General features: G+C 44.7%; 1 protein-coding gene across 3 annotated transcripts in view; it reads left to right on the plus strand.

Moving 5' to 3' along the window:
- LOC111978607 (phosphatase and actin regulator 2-like) overlaps positions 1-20,738 on the plus strand; it is a 100,229-nt gene that overhangs the window by 69,242 nt on the left and 10,249 nt on the right. For all 3 annotated transcript variants that reach the window (XM_024008751.2, XM_024008750.2, XM_024008752.2), the window contains 4 exons: positions 15,583-16,117; positions 17,854-18,038; positions 18,706-18,862; positions 20,508-20,563. In XM_024008751.2, coding sequence (XP_023864519.1) covers positions 15,583-16,117; positions 17,854-18,038; positions 18,706-18,862; positions 20,508-20,563 — 933 coding nt within the window. The remainder of the gene's footprint in view (positions 1-15,582; positions 16,118-17,853; positions 18,039-18,705; positions 18,863-20,507; positions 20,564-20,738) is intronic.

Here is a 20,738-nt window from a genome sequence, read left to right on the forward strand (position 1 = left end):
CAGTAAGCCCGGAGATAGGGTAGCCCGGATGATGTCGTGGATTGGAGTAGGCAGGTGCGGTGTTGTGGAAGGGCTGAACCTCAAGTGGGATTCAGTTTCAGGAGTAGACCTTGGAGTGACAGGTTGTATGGCTCAAGTGAGAATGAGGACAGAAGTGCCCAGGCGCACCAGGCAGAGACTTATTCGATGAGCTACATTCAAGGGTGTTAGCCATTACAGTATACATTGAATATATTTTCTGCATGATTGGAAATAAAAACCAAACCAGGGGGTGCAGTTAGCAGACAAGCAGAATTGTCTGCAGACCAGCCCATAGACAGGAAGATCCGAAGTGCAGCCGGAATTCAAGCGGCGTACCCAAATGCAAAGTTGGCTCAACGGCTCCTGCATCTGTAAGAAAGTCAATGATTGACACCTACCATCATAAGTTATAGATCCTGCCTACACAAGCGCGACTGAGCACAGCAAGGGACGAGCAGAAGTGCTAGAGCGTACAGAGACTTTTCCAGGTGCCGAAGACCTGGTCCCAAGACCCCTGATAACTCCCGAGGTCTTAGTGCGGAAACAACACCAGGCAAGAAGAGAGATAGGCGACACACAAGCGCTCACAAAAGCTAGAAGCCAATTTGAAGGGTGTAAGAATCAGAGGAGACAAAACTGCCAGCGTGCATTAAAAGGCAGAGTTATCCTCCCTACTCAAACAGTGATCCGATGCAATGTGAAATGAACAGATATGGATAAGCGGAAGAGATAAGCGCGGTGCTATGCTGGGCATTTCACCAGGCGGATGCAAGTGCGAACGTGAGATGAGAGGTCAACAGACATCTTTATATCGAGAACATTTTGGAGGGCCTTAAAGTGCGAAGTTAGCGCCGACTAACACGCGAAGGAAAAAAAACTTGGGGGCAAAGAGCGAACAAAACGGACAAAGAGTGAAGGAAGAATGGTGCAGCACATAAGATTTAATGTAAGGAGAAGGAAACATGTAGGTAAAATTAATGGTGCGGCGAGCCTTTCTTTGTGAAAAAAGAAGGAAAGAATTGCCGAATGACCATATTTTCGTTAAGCGAAATCAGAAGAGTATTTCCTCTGTAAGAACGAGCTCTTGAGTAGGGTAGGCAAGTGTCTGGAACAAATGTGACAAGGATCCCATTCACACAATAGCGTCTTGTTAATCCTCAAGCCTAAGCACGTACGTAACAAGAGTATCTACAAACACTGTGCGTGCCTGCATTATTATATTCAAAAAATGAAAAGAACTTGCGTGCAAGAGTCACGAAAAAAAGACAAAACGAGGTCTGTAATATCTCTACATGTAGTACCGCACACCTTCAGCAAATGCATGAAACGGGCGTCCAGAGGGACTGACCTCCCGACATCTCTGAAACTTACGACACAGCTGCAGGGCGGGCGCCAGCAGAGGGCTGGGAGAAGTACGACTAGTATAGATTCAGATGCGTAAACTTCAAAAACTCCTCAACCATTGGACCTGCGCCTATTTGGAAGCAACCCTGTGCGTGCTCCTGGGAACCAGATGTCAATTGAAGAGCGAAACGAAACCTATGTTACTTGAGACCACAAACAGCTCGGAACACAATACCTAACAGGTCTATACGAATTTCGAGGCCGGACGCGCGCCAAAGCTCGCAAATCAGAATAGTCGCTTCAGAAGAACCACTTAGGGCCAAGACCTCCTACCAGGGGGTGAGGTGGTTTGCCAGGACATCGGAGGATAAAGAAGGTCAAGAGGGAATACCAGTAGGCTATCGCAGAAAACAAACATACGACACGCTATCGTGTTACCTAGAGCGCTGTGAGGGGTAACAATGTGCGCGTGCTCAAAAATAGGAGAGTCAGTTAGCCTTTGGAATGGAAACCACCAGCTAGCGCCATCCTCGGGAGAGAGCCAGACACTACTCAGAGCATCCATGGAGTTTCAGTGGGTTATGGCCCGAATTCAAATGAATGAATCCATACAGGCCATAGGACACCAGAGTAATCAACATGTCCCACTTTCTAATATCGTTTGAGGTCGGTCATCACACACTTATAGAACGTGGTCATATGATGTGGAGGCAGGTTGGACAGGACTGAAACCAGAAAATAACATTTCCTGCTGCTCCCTTCACATTTTCTCGTCCGTGTGCGTGAGAGGACACCACATAAAAATGGGCTTAGTTCTGCACTAGAGACACTACCTAAACTCAGATTTTTTCCACTCACGTACAACGTACTCATCTGGCGCCACATGCGTCGGTCTCCCTCTCCGACACCGGTGCTTTGCTGACTTCTGACATGTCGATCACGCTCACTGTCTTCGCAATCTCCTTCAATTTCTCCCACCCTTCCCCTATAACTCTCCCTCTCACTTGGTGTGACACCTCTTACCTCTCTCACCGCGTTGTGACGCAGCTCTCGCTCTTTGAGAGCTACCAGAACATGAAAGGACTCAAAACTGCGTCAACGGCCGGTCGACAGCTCTCTGTCGAATTACGTCTCTGAATTGAACCTAGCAAGTGAGGCTAGAGTGCGCCTGTTCTCTCGGCCTCGAGGTGGCTCCTCTCTGCCAGGGTTCCCATCACTAAATGCACCTCCTACTGTGAGCGAAGCTCCCCTACCACTTGTCTACACGTGGTCTTACTCATCCCACACCCCCTCTGAGTCACTCTACGGCAGTGTTCTACCACTGCTCAGGCTCCTCTATTCCACACTTACCCACACTCTGGCCCACCCACTCGAAGCAGAGCAGGGGCCTGCCATCTGCGGGCGCAGTAGAAGCAGAGGAGTGGGAGCTTACAACGTTACCCCACCATGGATGGCTTAAGTAACGCCCGGAACAGATCCCCAACCTGCAGGACCGCCGTCACTCTGCCCCCGCTCTCGTCCTCAGCCTGCTGTCCACATTTCCTCTTATCATTCTCTGCCCTCTGCCTCCACATACCCTTCTCCTGGCAACCGATCTCTGATGTTCTAGGCCCTCCTGCGAACATCCCGTGCCCTGCGTGCGCTGCTCCTGTATCTAATGCGCATCCTAATTGACTCCTCTCTGATGGGTGCCAGGACCTAGTCCTAACGACCCACGGGCGCGCTGGTCTTCGGGGTCCTCTCCACCTAGCCTGACTCCGATCGAGAGGAAGCCGGCAAGCGCGGTTAGTCATGGCTAGACTGGAAGTACAGAGAATTGCGGAGGCATACACAGAACCCGCGGCGTGACCTCAAGGTCTAGCCGAGCCGTGGGTTGGTACTTCGGCTACAATGTCCTGGGATTTGGAAAGAAATTGGAGACATCGCACGGTCACCTCGCTGGAAGTTCCTTCTAGGACAATGGCCTATTACCTATCATCGTCTCTTAAGCGCGATTGGCGCTAACATTCTCCTCTTCTACTGCGCTGCTGGCTAAATAAGGCGAAACTGTACCCAGCATCTAGAGGAAGATGTACCAGAGAACATGCCAAAATTCTACAGAAGGCGCCTAGGAACGCAGCATGGCTCATGTGTGCCAAGCGCTTCCATGCTCTCTTCCTGGTACTTCCTCCGTCACCGTCGCGTGTCCCCCCCCCTCACGCGTTCTCTGCCGTCTATTCTACGGGAAAATGAGCTGTATCGGCGTGCGGAAACCAGAAAGAATTTGTTTGAAGCCAAAGAGAGGAAGGTCGACGGACAGTCCGATCCTCGTTAGACGCTATTCATTAAGGTGTTCAAATATTCTAGACACGACTCGTTCTGCACTCAACAAACTTCACCCTACCGCATCATGTGCAAACTCTTCCGTAGGGACACCGCCGTCCTGTATGTTCTCTCCGCCTTCCAGTAATTCTTACATGCCGGCTCAGACAGTTGTTTAATCATGCCTGCGCTGCATCTTTTGAACGGCACGGGACGAGCCGTAGCCAGGCGCCAGACAAAACTTCAGACTGCTGAGCCGCGTTGCCCACTATATATTCGCCCTCACGGCATTGGCGTCTTACTCAGATACTGGACCACCTATGTTTGTAACCCGTCGAAATGAACAAGTAACCTTAACAGTACATACCTCATATTATACGTTCTAATAACCTGCAAATGTCTCTCGGTGCTCATCAGTATGCGTTAGCGTTCATGTGAACGATAGCAAATATAGGAAGCTTCAGTGTATAGGATAATCAATCATAAGTAATTGAATAAATTACATGATATTGGTGGCGTGCATATCTTTATCACAGGAATGCACCGGCAGATAGTGTTATTGAGCCAGCCTGAAGTCATGTTGCCCACGCCCATGCTTCTCCACCGTCCACCTGCCCATACTCCTTGAGACAACATCTACGCTCTTCCAGCAGTGCAGATTGTCGCCATCCGAGACCTTGCTCGGACCAGGTAGCGTTCTCCGAGTATCCATCTCTATCTCTCGATTTTCGCTCCCAAACTACTTGGGAGTAACAGTGCCGCCTGGCCAGCTCACCTTCTATATTACTCTCTCCAGAATAGACCTCTGTATCTGACCAAGAGTGCAGCTCAGGTTTTCAAGCAGTCACTATGGGTGGCGATTCTAGAGAATGCTTCTTTTCTAGCTGGCACTTGAGCATGCGGACTCGCACGTGCGTAAAAGGTGTAACATCTCGTCTCTCTGCTCTCACTCGTTTCAATTTCTGACGCGTCAGTGCGAGCCTGCGCTTTAGATACCGTGATATCTTCGATCGAGATCTCCGTGCGTTACGTATCTCATCGCTCTCTGCCGAGCAGATTGTGGGGCGATCGTCCGAGTCGCGGCTCGACGCTTCGAGACATGCGGCGCGACCAGAGCGATAAGGTCGCTCCTACCAGCGTCGGGTACTGTAGGAGTTGCTGATCATGCCGGCTTTCACCGGTCTGTCTTGCGAACCTCGGTGTCCCCAGGAGCTTCCTGTGTCTTCTAGGCACCTTGCATCACGTGATATCGTTCTCTTACGACACACAAAAGTGTGAACAACTGGAGCTCTGGTCATCGATCGTCTCAATCTGGTTGCATCACCAGACTGAGTTCGTACTTTGCTTATGGCGAGAACGCACCACACGAAATGAATCGCTTACCTTTTGCACTCCGTATCTATGATGAGATCCCAGTTATGGCGTGAGATCGTCAATACTCACTGCAGCGATGTCTCGGTCGATTGTCGATAGCAGTGATGACAGGACGGATCAGCACCTCAAAGCTGAACCTCGGCAAAGACAGAGCCTGAACTACTCCGTCCCGTAGGAAGGACATAGCCCTGTTCCAATTTGATCTCTACCATCTACTGGATGACGAACCTCTCAATTGTGTGGTCCTTCTCCCAGACACGGCAGTGCATAAGGAACTCTTAAGCAGTCGTAGTGCCTGTGACAGCAGTACACTGCACAATCTCAAAGAGTGAAGCATGCACAGCGCAAAGCGTGCATCCCGCTCGCTCGTGTGAGGGTTCCAGCATGCTCATAACACATTCGCCAGAGTACAGACGCCTGAGACCTCATCTACAGGACGACGGCGCAGGCTCCTAATACCAGTGCAACTTGTGATACACTCTCTCACTCTCTCTATTTCTAACTGCCAACTCGCGGCTCTTGGCTGGAGGCCTCCTGCCAAGAAGTGCACAACATCTTTTCACAGAACATCATTCACCAACACCATTAAGTGTGAATGCCCTCAGGCCTCCATACTCTCACTACCACAATACAGTTTGAAAGTCGGAAGTTTACATACACAGTGTTAGGTATGGAGTCATAAAACTTCGTTTTCGAACCACACCAGCAGTTTTCTTGTTATACAAACTACAGATTTCTCCGGCAAATCTAGGTTGAGCGGAGACATCTACTTTAGTGGCAGAACACAAGTTATGTTATTCCAACAATCTGGTAATTTTAACAGAGCAGAATTAAGCTTCACTATACAACTCACTGTATCTACAATCTACCAGTGAGGTTCAGAAGTTTACATGACACTTAAGTAAATGACTGTCCTCTTAAACAGCTTGAAGACAATTGCCTAAAATACTATGTCATGAGCATTAGAAGGCTTTTGGGATAAGAGCTGATTTACATCAATTGGGTGGAGTCAATTGGCGGTGAGGCCTGTATCTGGATGTTATTTCAAGGCCTTACGCTTCTAAAAAAAAAAAATGGATGAGACCTCCACAAGTTACTCAGTTTCATACGTTGGAGCAATTTCCAAATGCTGAAGGATAAAGACCGGTCCGTCGATCAGTAAAACAATAGTAAAGCAAGTATAGACACCATGGGATCAACTGTAGCCGTGCATTACCGCTCAGGAAGGAGACGCGTTCATGATCCCTCCGAGAAGATTAACGTACTTTGGTGTCGAAAAGTGCAAATCATTACCCAGAACAACAAGCAAACGACTCTTCAGTGGAGGATGACTTGCGAGGAAACAGGTAGCAAAAGTACTCTAATATCCACTAGAGAGAACCAAAGTCATCGGCATACTACGGACATAACTTAAAAGCACGACTAGACAAGGAAACGCACACACTATCGACCGTACCCGAGAGAAACACCGACCAACTAAAAAGCCAGAACACTGATCGGTGGTGCAAACTGCACATTGAGCGACAATAGATTGTACTTTTTGCGAGGCAAATGTCCCTCATGGTCCGCATGACAAACAGAGAAAGACATATCTAAGAACTGATTTCGCACATAACTGCAAGGCCTAACACCATCTGTAGGTTTAGAGAGGAAAAGGAAAAGAGCGGTGAGCCAATTGCAAACTCCCAAGCCGCCGCCAACTGACTTTTTAAAGAATCAGGGAACCTAGTCCGGGCAACCTACCCCTGGAAGACATCGGGAAATCTGTTGGAAAGGAACTAGGCGGAACAGGAAACAATAACATGTAAGTTCGTGAGCGCAAGGAACCGAATAAAGTGCTTTGGTCTGCAGCAGGACTAGTGGTAGTGTAGCACAACTTTCACAAGACACACTAACAGAAGGTAGGGCAGTGGACAGTAGGAAGGAAAAAGTAACTGAAATATATGATGTGAGAAAGTCTATATGCATAGGCCAGCATCTCTCTCAAGAGCATCCAGTGTGCGGGAGCAAGGACCAAGATCCCGTTAGAAAAGCAACTTAGGTCGAGCCGAGAAATGGCGTCTTTCCAAAAATGGACAATGACCCCACAATAAACAGAAATGGGTCATTAGCACTTGATGTTACAAGGCTCATAGGAAAGAGTGGTGAAAAGCAAACTGTCTCTCTCTGCTTTGCCTGAATAGGGAAATAGGAAATGAGGGACCTTAGAGCGTCTCATGACAACAATAGGAATAACGTAACATGTGTGCTACAAATGTGGAGCGCAAGGTAGTCGCGGGCAAGGTCGACGTCAACAAAGAGGGGTGAGAGCGCGCCCACAGGTAGACACCGAATCCACCATTCCTCCAGCTCTATGTTAAGACAAGGAACTAGTTATGCTGTGCCGTTGTCAAAAAGAACCCAATGGAGATAAAGCGTCGATGCCGACACAAGCAGTAGCGCGGGCCGTATTGCGAAAGCCTAAACCCTAAGACAGAACAGTACAGTACTACCAAGCCGGTCCAGCCATGTAACCGACGAGGGAAAATCCGAGTGAGCCACAAATTCACCCAAACGTATTGTGTGGGCAAGTTGTGTGAAAGTGGAGAACCTACAACTCTGTAAACACCGAGGAACAACAACTCCGGCCGACCACACAGAATTAAGACACTATTTTAAAACAGGAGTGCAAAAATTTCCCGCTTCAGAAGACGCAAGAGTGAATAGCTAATGTCGAGTTGGTATGTAAACTGGGGATAAGGCCATGACCCACCGTGAAGGGAACCTGTAGATACAGAGACAATGAAAAGCGGTCAAATAAATCATTCTGCGGTCTAGACTATATGATTTTTGCAAGCGGCTGACGCATAATAATACACATGGCGTTGTAAGAACAAAGCTTGGTTGAACATTGCGCTAGAGCTACAGCAAACAGGCCAAAATTATTTACTAGCGATCCCATATCATGGTCAGGGGAACTTGGTGGACATAATTTTAGAACATCGAGCATTTGATAAAAAGAGCCCTCTGTTCTTATTTGTTCTTTTGGGGGATAAGTGTGTGATATGTAAGGAGAATGAATCGTTTGACTTTCCCTTTCCAGGCCCGTGGAGCGCCAGCCAAAATCCCACTTTACACCTGCTACATTTGAAAAGGAGCTCTCGAGAGAAAGTTGAGTATGGTCACAATATCCGACAGTGGTTATAGAGTGAATCCTAAGTTCCAAAACAAGAGAATGGCTCCTCGTCAAGCGCTGAAGTTCTTACTTGATCATGCCAGTATGGCAACGGGTTGGCGTCTTCCATATCAGTTAAGTAGACAACCAAATGAACAATATTCGCTCACCCTGTCCTGATTACCCGCGACGTGATCTGAAGGTTGATTAAACTGTAGTTCCGGAGGCAAGCCAGTGTAAAAGCGGGTGCGTCATTTTAGACTCTGGCAAAGGCAATATAGTGCAGTGGAACGTGTGGTAGGCGTGGAAAGGCCATGTCAGGACCAAACAGTGACCCTGTTTGTTCCCAGAACGAAGCAGCGGAGACGCGATGGGAAGCAATCGAGTGCGGATGTGGGAAATAATTTGTCAAGAAAGAGCAGCCGGACTGTAAGTGAACCTTCAATAGGCAAAAGAAAAAAACCCCGCACCGAAGGCGACCATCTAGTGATAACTGAGTCGAGAGACAGGATGGTTCTGGACTCGGGAGCCAATCATCAATGTCATGTTGTCGTAAGTGCGTCCGTAAGTTGTTGCAGGTTGAGAGTGGCCGTTCACTTCGTATAAGTGCTGCTTGGAAAAGGTCTAATAAAGGTTGGGTCGAATTGGTGGTTGTAAACTTTGTAAGTAAAGCCCGAAGTGTAGGCCGCGATTGAAGTGTTCAGTCGGGGCGTCGCAAAAGCACGCATTTTTCTTACAAGAAAGAGGTCGGTGAATTTGACCGTAAGGCTTTTGTGATTAGGGGGTAAATTAGGTGGCCCGAGAGGAAGTTGGTCGGCATAGGGCTTCCCCGTTTAGTGCCAGAAGAAGGTGGCTGCCGCCTAATGTGCCGTTCTGAAAGAAGGGCCGAAGCCCGGAGACCTTTATTGTTCTTAGCGCGGAGAGGGGAATGAACTTTACTTATTGCCTGTCCCCTCGAACGGAGGCCCGGGACTGTACTGGGAAGGGCACGACTCGCTTAAGCTTCGTAGCAGTGAGGGCCTAGGTCTAGTCGAAAGAATGGTCTCCGAGAAGGGAGCGGATATTAGCCAGAAATGGCCGTTATTGCTGGAACACCATGGTTAAATAACCAAAGACTATGGCAAAACCCACCGGCCATGATCTCTGGAGACACGGGAACCTAAGCAAACGCAAGATAACCGTGACATCTATAAGAACCTCACGTCAGTGACATTATCGCACTATTCCCAGTTTGAGATCACAAGAAAACCAGCACAGACTCAGTGAAGGTTGGTGCTTTAGAACATAACAGAAACAACAATAATTGTGTAACACTAAACTTGCGAACATCTCACGTGCTTAAAACGAGAGAGAGTCACCGCCAGAAATAGAACAATGAGGAGAATCAATTATAACCGCATTGCTGCTGCATCTTGAATATTTAATGTCAGATTATACTTGAAAAGAGTACTAAAAAAGCATAAGAAACGAAAAATGGTCAAAGCTCAAGTAACTAGAGCTTAGCTGGGCGACGGAAAATGTCAATAAGCCCTGACGAAATTTGCTTAAATCTTGAGTACTGACGAAGCAATACTAAGAACACTTCAAGTGGGCACTACTGATGACCAATAGACTGGGGAATTTGAGAGCACTTCAGAATTATACAGTAAAATTTGCAAATTTAACGGGCACGTCCGCTCCAAAAAGCATAACAATATGTACGAGAGATAAACGGACTAAGCGAGAACCCGTACATTGGCCAAGCGCAGCAGTAAGAACGGTCGATGGCGGATGAGCGAGAGGAAATCGTAACCTCTGCAAGCAGGAATAGAACGCGGATCCGCGATATTAGCGGATAAAAAACGGGGGGCGACACCTTAAGCGGAATAGGAGGGTCGCTCATTTGCGGACTACGAGGGTCGTAGTTGACACGAGAGGGAAAAATACCGTGGCGTCGCAATATTTGACGACCTACCGAACTGTCCCGTAAAGTTAGCGGAATGAGGGGTCGTGATTAGCGGAACCTAGAGCTGGTACGATCTCAACTTGCAGAGATCACGATACCGTCCACCCTCAACGAAAGGGAGTCAGACTATTTAATGATCGGTGGAGAAACGGAAAACATAGAGGAGTACGTACCATCTAGCCGAGAATAGGAGAGGAGTCCAGACAATCGGCGAATCGGAGGATAGAAACAAGCCGCGTCTAACCATAATTTTGCGCCTATAGAGAGCCGTATTGGCGCGGATAGAGGCCGTAAGTATCTCCAGGGTGAACTCTAAAAAGAGTATGCTCCACGGCAACGAAGATTAGGTTTGACACCCACAAACTCTATTGTGTGAAACTACAATATAACAGAACATGACATTCTTAACACGAACAACCATGGTCTAGGAGAGCCCGAATTGAAACCTCAAAGAAAACCACGGCAAACCCAAAAACAAACCTTTAGAGTTAATGCCTCAACGCTTAATCAGAACGCAATAAATACGAGAGCATATCTGCGTTGGAAATCACTACATATAACAATAACACTGCTGTCACTTCAACAAAGAAACAAATCGGTCAAACGCAGAAAAGCAAAGAGTGTCCGAAAACTCAAATAAAACTGACTGTCAACTCCAAGACAAGAGTGATAAGAGACCATGAACAATGACCAATCAAGACAACTGTCAAGGAACCATACAAACACAATTCAGAAGAGAAATGCCATTCGCGAGTCGATAAAACAACATGTTTAAGGAAACTTCAATACAATGATCACGACTGCCATCCTAACCAATGAGCACAAAAATGTGTATCTCTCAAAAAAAGAAACTGTAATCTCAATGGAACCCAGACAAGAAAGATTAAAAACAATGTGCCGACAACTCGCCACATTAACAAACTACGGTGAATCACTCAAAACAAAAGTGACGGAATGAAGAACAAGTGACCTCGATCTCACTTACACCCATACCCATACAATGTCAGCAGTCAAAAAAACCAAAAGGAGGAACAAATACGTGACCTCAATAAACTACATGAATACAACAATTCAACAGCAACTAGAGCAAAAGTGGCGAACTGAAAGAATTACAGCGATACAACTGGTGACAACCTAGAAAACTACTGTCACTCAAGCAAAGAAACAACGACATAAAAGACAAATCTGTCAATTAGACGTCAATAAACTCTGTCACATGCAACCACCAAAATATTTCTAACCAGAAACCTAATAAAAAAAATCCCAAAGGAGACAATTGTGAACCCACTCAAGGCTAATGACCCTACATTGCTTACTACCACTCGAACAACCATACACACCGAGTTGGCAGACGACCATCAATGTGAGAACTCGACATATAGTTACTGATTTCTTCACATCAATAAATGGAGTCCAAAAACAAGATGTAGAACATGAACTCTAATAGAACTACCGTGCTCTGCCACTCAACACACGAGAAGAGACAATGGTGACACTCAAGAACCTAAAAACTACTTCACTGCACAAAGCGACAAGTTACAAAGAAGTTACAACCACAACTCGTTGAACTCCCAAACATAAACTAACCTAGTCCAACCACTCCAAAACAAGAAAAAGTGGGTCGAGCGAGGAGCCGAAGACAATGTGAACTCAAAACTAGAGGACCTTGTCACCTCACACAAGAGAGGAGCAATAGTCTGAACTACCGAACTAAGCAACTAACTGTCAACTCAACACACAAGAAGAAGCCAATCTTAGAACTGAATAAGATACTGATAACACAATCAACAAGAGAAGAGAAACAATTGTGAAACTCAATAAAACTACTGTCACTCAACAAGAGAACAATGTGAACTCAATTAAAATTGTCAACTCACAACAAGAGAACAATGTGAACTCAATAAACTGTCACTCAACAGAGAACAATGTGAACTCAATAAACTGTCACTCAACAAGAGAACAATGTGAACTCAATAAACTACTGTCACTCCCCCTATCCGCAATACGACCCCTATCCGCAATACGACCTCTATCCGCAATACGACCCCTATCCGCAATACGACCCCTATCCGCAATACGACCCCTATCCGCAATACGACCTCTATCCGCAATACGACCTTTGGAGCACCTTAAATGAAATTTGAGGTAAAAAGGCAAATTCCCACTTCCATCATTCACTGAATCAGATTGCTCAATCAGATTAGCAAATTTAGGCATGACATGCCAGCAACAAACGCTGACACTACACCTTCAAGTATATCTGACCAAATTATGAAAGACAAGTAATATTTAACTCCGTAAAGTGAGTATGGAAGAGGTGAACAAATTATTGTTGTCTATCAAAAATGACAACCCACTGGTGGTCTGACAACTGGGAAAGAAAATTACTGAGGATAATAGTGGACGATATTGCCACTCCCATTTGCCATATCTTCAATTGAAGCCTACTATAAAGTGTGTGCCCTCAGGCCTGGAGGGAAGCAAAAGTCATTCTCTCACCTAAGAACAATAAAGGCCCTTTAACTGGCTCAAATAGCCGACCAATCGGCCTATTACCAAACCTTAGTAAACTTTTTGAAAAAATGGTGTTTGACCAGATGCAATGCTATTTTACAGTAAACAAATTGACAACAGACTTTCAGCACACTTATAGGGAAGGACATTCAACAACCACAGCACTTACACAAATGACTGATGATTGGCTGAGAGAAATTTATGTTAAAAAGTTTGTGGGGGCTGTTTTGCTAGACTTCAGTGTGTCTTTTGACATTAACGATCATAGTCTGCTGCTGGAAAACATATGTGTTATGGCTTTACACACGCTGCTATATTGTGGATAAAGAGTTACTTGTCTAACAGAACACAGAGGGTGTTCTTTAATGGAAGCCTCTCCAATATAATCCAGGTAGGACATTTGAACTAGGATTAAATGTCAGGAATTGTGAAAAACTGAGTTTAAATGTGCAGGTGAAGTCGGCAGTTTACATACACCTTATCCAAAGACATTTAAATTCAKTTTTTCACAATTCCTGACATTTAATCCTAGTAAAAATTTCCTGTCTTAGTTAGGATCACCACTTTGTTTTAAGAATGTGAAATGTCAGAAAAATAGTAGAGAGAATGATTTATTTCAGCTTTTATTTCTGTCATCACATTCCTAGTGGGTCATAAGTTTACATACACTCAATTAGTATTTGGTAGCATTGCCTTTAAATTGCTTAACTTGGGTCACAAGTTTCAGGTAGCCTTCCACAAGCTTCCCACAATAAGTTGGGTGAATTTTGGCCCATTCCTCCTTACAGAGCTGGTGTAACTGAGTCAGGTTTGTAGGCCTCCTTGCTCGCACGTGCTTTTCAGTTCTGCCCACACATTTTCTATGGGATTGAGGTCAGGGCTTTGTGATGGCCACTCCAATACCTTGACTTTGTTGTCCTTAAGCCATTTTGCCACAATTTTGGAAGTATTGTTGGGTCATTGTCCATTGGAAGACCATGTAGCGACCAAAGCTTTAACATCCTGACTGATGTCTTGAGATGCTGCTTCAAGTATTCCAATAATGTTTTTCTCATGATGCCATCTATCTGTTGGAAGTGCACCAGTCCCTGGCTGCGAGCCCAAAGCACCCCACAACATGATAAGCTGCCCACCCCGTGCTTCACGGTTGGGATGGTGTTACTCGGCTGCAAGCCTCCCCCTTTTTCCTCCAAACATAACGATGCGTCGATTATGCGCCAAAACAGCTTCTATTTTGGTTCATCAGACCAAGAGGCACATTTCTTCCAAAAAGTACAATCTTTGTCCTAATGTGCAGTTGCAAACCGTAGTCTGGCCTTTTTATGGCGGTTTTGAGCAGGTTGCTTCTTCGCTTGCTTAGCGCCTTTTAGGTTATGTCGATTACTAGACTTGTTGTACTGTGGATATAGATACTTTGCTACCTGTTTCCTCAGCATCTTCACAAGGTCTTTGCTGTTTTCTGGGAATGATATGCACTTTTCGACACCAAAGTACGTTTATCTTCTAGGAGACAGAACGCTGCGTCTTCCTTCCTGACGGTCTATGACGGCTACAGTTGATCCCATGGTGTCTATACTTGCCGTACTATTGCTTACTGCATGAACGTGCGTACCTTCAGGCATTTGCGAAATTGCTCCCAAAGCATGAACTTAGACTTGTCGAGTCCACCCATTTTTTTTTTTGGAAGGTAGGCCTTGAAAATACATCCACAGGGACACCTCCAATTGACTCAAATGATGTAAATTAGCCTATCAAAAAGCTTCTAAAGCCATGACATTATTTTCTGAATTTCCAAGCTGTTTAAAGGCACAGTCAACTTAGTGTATGTAAACTTCGACCCACTGGAATTGTGATACAGTGAATTGTAAGTGAAGATATCTGTCTGTAAACAATTGTTGGAAAAATAACTTGTGTCATGCACAAAGTAGATGTCCTAACTGACTTGCCAAAACTGTAGTTTGTTAACAAGAAATGTGGTGTGGTTGAAAAACGAGTTTTAATGACTCCAACCTAAGTGTATGTAAACTTCCGACTTCAACTGTATGTGGTAGTAGAGTAGGAGCCTGAGGGCACACACTTAATGGGTTGTGAAATATGTTGTGAATGTTTTGTCATGTTTTTAAAATTGTATAACTGCCTTAATTTTGCTGGACCCCAGGAAGAGTAGCTGCAGCCTTAGCAGCAGCTAATGGGGATCCATAATAACTACAAATACAAATACCTCTATCCACAATACGACCCCTGTCAACAATACGACCCCTGTCAACAATACGACCTCTGTCAACAATACGACCTCTGTCAACAATACGAACTCTGTCCACAATACGAACTCTGTCCACAATACGAACTCTGTCCACAATACGACCTCTGTCCACAATACGACCTCTGTCCACAATNCTCTGTCCACAATACGACCTCTGTCCACAATACGACCTCTGTCCACAATACGACCTCTGTCCACAATACGAACTCTGTCCACAATACGAACTCTGTCCACAATACGAACTCTGTCCACAATACGAACTCTGTCCACAATACGAACTCTTTCACAGCCACTAATAATCTTACCCTGACCCTGGCCGTGACCCCACTCTCCGAGAGTGTCTCAAGGAGAGGGAGGGAGGGAGAGTTGGGATATGCAAAAAATGCGTGCTTATAATACACCCAAATTATTATTATTATTATTATTATTATTATCTTACTCTTCTATTTCTATCACATGACCACAACATTCTATTGAACGTATATATATATTTGTTATATCATTGACTGTTAATGTTCCAGATTTAAACAAAAGGCTCATGTCTGAAGTCCCTAGGCTCGTCATTTAAAATGACAGCAAAAACAAAAGCGCATAAAATACAACAGGACATCAGCCAGTTTTTGCTGTTGTTTAAAATAAACCTAATGAAGTTTCCTCTCCTCTTAGCCAAATCCTCTCATCCTAAGAAAACTGGAGGCACATCCAAGACCACTGCCCAGTCCTCATYCTCCTCATCGTCCACACCGTGTACCACAAAGATCTCGAAGGACAGGCCTGCCAATCCAACCGGGACAGAGAAGACCAACAAGCGCGAGCTCCAACTAGCAACTGACCCTTCCCGCTTCTCTGGAGCCCCCAAGGCCTCCCCAGACACAGACAGCCTACCAGGTGAAAGATGGCTCACGGGTCCTGGGGATGGGAACCAGGGGGGTAAGGAGGATCCCTCTTCTGGCCCAGATGGCAGGCCTGCTGCTCAGGATGACTCCTCTCTGCCTGGGGTGGATAAAGACAATGCCTCAGGTGCTGGCCCTCAGGACCCTGGAGAGAAAGCGCCCCTTGTCAACAGCACCACTGAGGACACTTCCTTCACTGAGTCTCAAAACGAGAGCTCCACGGAGGAAGCCCTGGGGACTGGGAAAGATGGAGGTGACCATGAGCAACAGTCGGGGGACGAAGACCATGACTTAGAGAAAAATCGGAGGTATGTCTCTAGTGCAGAAAAGCCATTTTATGGGGTTTCAGACAGAGAAAAAACAGCACAGAAAATGTTATTGTTCAGCAATGCCACAAAGCCACTTCATAAGGGTATGAACAACAGAATTAGAATGACATTTATATTGTATGAACATTCTTGCAGACAGAACCATATAGTTGAAGTTTCATTATTTTTTAAGTATGTTCCCAGGCTGTACTGTGGTATTCTGCTAGCTACTGTACTCCAAACACCTACTGGAGCAGCTGAACAGATGCTTGCTGAAAATCTATATTGAGGCATGGCAATGTTCGTTCATCATCTCAGAGAACGACATTCATCAGAAAGGTTGAGAGTTTTGAGACGCATCTGATTTAAGCACGGCCTTGTTAATCATGAGCATCCTGCTACAGATGTAGGGTCTTAATTTGATCACCCTGTTACTTGAGAACTTTCTTATAATGCAGGACATTTTAAACTTATAGTGTACTTGAGGATTAAAAAGTATTCTGAAGTTTGTAATTTCCACTTAGAAATGTCAGACTTGATTATCCCTTACGAAAAATGTATCAACCCCTACAAAAATGTCCATTAATTATAATCCACATAATATTTCACATTTCCTGTTGCTGCAAGATTTTTTTCCTGCTGTAGCAAACTGGCTCAAATTAAGATCTTACATCTGTATGCGGGAAACACACTCCGTCATATTGTACATGCAGGAATGGAAGGGAAACTAGTTCTAGCTGTCTCCTGCTACAAGGCTTTTGAGTTGTGCACTTTGGGTCCATATAGCAGGTCTGAGTTCATAAAGTGAAGCAGACCTGGGTCAAACGCAGAAATATTTCAATGTATATGAGGTACACTTGATGTAGCTTGAATTCTGCACTTTTGGGATCATTCCATTGGTTCTATCAAACCAGGCCAATTAAATCAAGCGCATTTCAAGTATTTGAAAGTAGTTGAGTTATATATTTGACCCAGGCTGGTAGTAACTGAAGAAAATAAAAGGGGTGTCTTACATCATGATTGCTCTTGCGAAACTTTGGAATGAAATTAGGTGGTATTGGTGGGAAAGCTCTTTACCGCAATCACGATTACCATAATAATACAGTATCCTTTACAAAACTCCATTGAAGGCATGATGTAAGTCTTACTGCACGTGTAAATGGATCAGACAGTTCCAACAGGATTACGGGATGGAGCATGGTGTGACAACCTACCCAATAACAACATTGTTCCCTCATTGTCAGTGTTTTCCAGCTTGAGATGGTTAGCAGCATTGGGAGTTAAACAGTACTGCAGATTCAGAAGACAGCACAGCAGTGTAAAAAGCTATTCTGTGTGGAATATTGTACTGTATAATTTACTGATATACACTTATTCTCCCAGAGAAGCTGGATCATTTYCCAGGGGTATAGCACTTGGTCATGCGTGGGATGTTCCCCAATGCTGGAAGGGGGGCTTGAGTGAAAAGTTTGGGAACCCCTGTCTGTGATGTATGCCTTCAACCATTGGAAAGAGGATAGTTTATCTTGCATGATGCCAGGTTCATGAGGAAAAACCTTTTGGGAAAGAAAAGGCCTGTTTTCACCAGCGTTTTGGTCTATACACCCTTCATCTGATTTTTTAATCGCCGTTTTCCATTATGCAACAAGGACAACAATGGACATGATAAATCAATCAATAGACAAGAATCAATCAAGTAAGAACGCTTTATCAGAGTTTTGATGATATGATTCCAGGCCTACCAATGGGATTGGTGAGAAGCTCCACAGTGTTAACCTGGAGAGCCCAGAGGTTACAGTCATCCCAGACAGCACTACGGAGTCTGACTACCACTCCACAGTCAGCGACTCCGACTCAGATGGGCCCATCCTCTACCGAGACGAAGAAGAGGACGAGGATGACGAGGACGAGTATACCACAAGTAAGGAATCCGTCGCAGATATAGAAGCTTACAGCTAATTGTATTCTAGCCTTTAGTCAGTCAGTCTTCATTTATGCTGTACAGCCTTTGCAACAAATTAATCCATAGCCACTAGTGCACTCACTGCAAAAAGTGAAATCTAAGCAAGCATAAATATCTTATATTGAGGGATAATTCACTTAAAATAAGTGTTGTTCTTTTCTTACCAAGCTAAATTATCTTACGGCAGATCTTTTTGATTATTTGATTTTATTAACCAAGATATTTGAATCGTCTTAAGGTAAAATATCTTGAAACATTTCTTAATTTTGCTTATTTTAATTAACAACAACAAATCTATCTGCCAATGATGTGAGATAATTTAGCTTGGTAAAAAAAAACAAAAAAAACATTTGAAGTGAATTATCCCTCTATAAGATATTTAGGCTTGCTTAGATTTCACTTTTACAGTGCTAGAAATAAGGAAAACACCCTTGAAACAAGACTAGAAACAAGGACTAGACACATGGACTAGAAACAACCAAAACACAGTTGAAAACAATGTCACTTCTTGTGTTTCTTTCTGGGAGGTTTTATATGTACTATTATATGTACTGCACAGAACACTTTCCTACAGTATAAAACTGGGGGGCTAGCTGGATTTACATGATTATTATTGGTTTTGTAGGCTCTCTAGCCAGTAAGATCCGCCGCAGGGACACCCTGGCCATCAGACTTGGCAACCGGCCCAGCAAGAGAGAGCTGGAGGAAAAGAACATCCTGCCTCGTACCTCTGAGACCGAGAGGCAGGAACTCCGCCAGCAGATTCACTCCAAGCTAGTGAGGTACAGAGTACACCCCTGGAGTCATGCACATATACACACACAGACACACACACACCGGTGTTTCCGCTGCACTCATTTTCCTGTGGTGCTGCGCAACGGCAAAATCATTGCCACCACGCAACAATGGAACATGAATTCCTGTGAAAACAAAACGAACAATTAATAGAAAAATCGAACAACCCCATAGTAGAATAGTTTATCTTTATAGTCGGCTAGATAAATCTATTTACCTAGTCGGATAAATAAATATTCCTCTCGTGGTGCATTCATGTTATAAGTGCCACAAGGAGGGAAACATGCATTCTGACAAGTAGTCAATGCACAACAATTCTTGCAATCGTGAAAACAACAGTTTTAATGGCTTTTGTTTGGGAATCCCAGCTTTCCATTCCTACTTTATTTATTTCTCAACTCATAAATATGCACGGAATACGCCATTTTAAACCTGGGGTTTTTAACAGACGCATGGTTACACATTACCACTCCGCAATTCGCAGTGTGCATAGGGGAGAGTGGGGCTAAATGTAACACTGGTTAGTTGTAGGCCTCTCTACCTCAAAATTATTTATTTGGAATGACATAAAAAATTGTGATGAGAGATAATATTTTTTGTTGAGCAAGAGTAGTGGAAACAGGGTAAGTGTTGGGGGAAAAATTGTGACATGAAGTGGTTTCTGTGAGAAGTACAGGCAGGGGGCTTTTTACCCCAGGTGGCAAGTTACCCTAAGTTACCCTAACAGGTAGGCCTACATTATATTCAGTGTTTATGCAAGTTTTTTGGGACATAAAATGAATCAATATGATAATAACTAGTTAAAAGATCACATTTGAGATCTGGCTAATGATTAGCCCAATAGGGTAAATGCAGATAGGCAAACCCATGCTTCAGCCTATTTATTTGTGCTTGGCAGCATCAGYTGGGCCAAAGGTGATAATGTTTATTGCTAATAGCATAGCTGGTAATATGGACCATGCATAGGCTATATACTGTACAAGGCCCAATATGTTAAAATCATTTTACTAATGTGTTATTGGGCTAATTTCTGGAGGTGGAAATTCTATTTTAGATGGTGTCAGCATAATTATTTGAATTAATCCTTTTAAAAAGTCACCAGAACTGAGCTCCTCAGTCCTTCTACATAAAAATTATAGGAGGGACCCACCCCCCTCCGCAACCTTTTCCCCTCGCAACCTTTTCCCCTCACTCCTTTTTCCCCCACTGCTACACATGTTTCCAGAGGAAACACTGACACACACCRCTGTCTGAAGCAGCAGTAGGTGTCTCTAGCTTTGGGATCCACCACTCCAGAAGACCCGGCATGCCTTGCTGTGGGTATAACCCGAGGCTTCTTCTAAGATTCCACTCATCAGTGGGGGGTTGATAACATTACCCTGGGCTATTAAAGTTGTGGATAGAATAATGAGTTGTAATGGAGCCAAGTCTCCAAAACCTACAGTATGTGTTTGTCATCAAGATTGTATCTAATCTGAAATAACTGTTCTGGTGTGAGATTCCTGAAAATTTGGTAGCACTAAAATCATCTTTCATCTAAGGGACTTAAAATTATCCTAGTGCTACAAAGCTTTTGGGTAACAAATCACAGTGGTGTTGTCTCACTTCCTTCTCCTTCTCTGTCCCTCACAGACGACTTAGTCAGAGGCCCAGTACTGAGGAACTGGAGCAGAGGAACATTCTGAAACGTGAGTGATCACAGACGGACAGCACCACAGACGGACAGCACCACAGACAGACAGCACCACAGACTGCACCACACTGGCCCCAGTCAGACAAGAACAAACTGGTCCCAGTCAGACCACAGACAGACATGACCACACTGGCTCCAGTCAGACCACAGACAGACAGGACCACACTGGC

This window comes from Salvelinus sp. IW2-2015, linkage group LG18, assembly GCF_002910315.2.
Source record: "Salvelinus sp. IW2-2015 linkage group LG18, ASM291031v2, whole genome shotgun sequence".
In the NCBI taxonomy this organism is placed as follows: domain Eukaryota; kingdom Metazoa; phylum Chordata; class Actinopteri; order Salmoniformes; family Salmonidae; genus Salvelinus; species Salvelinus sp. IW2-2015.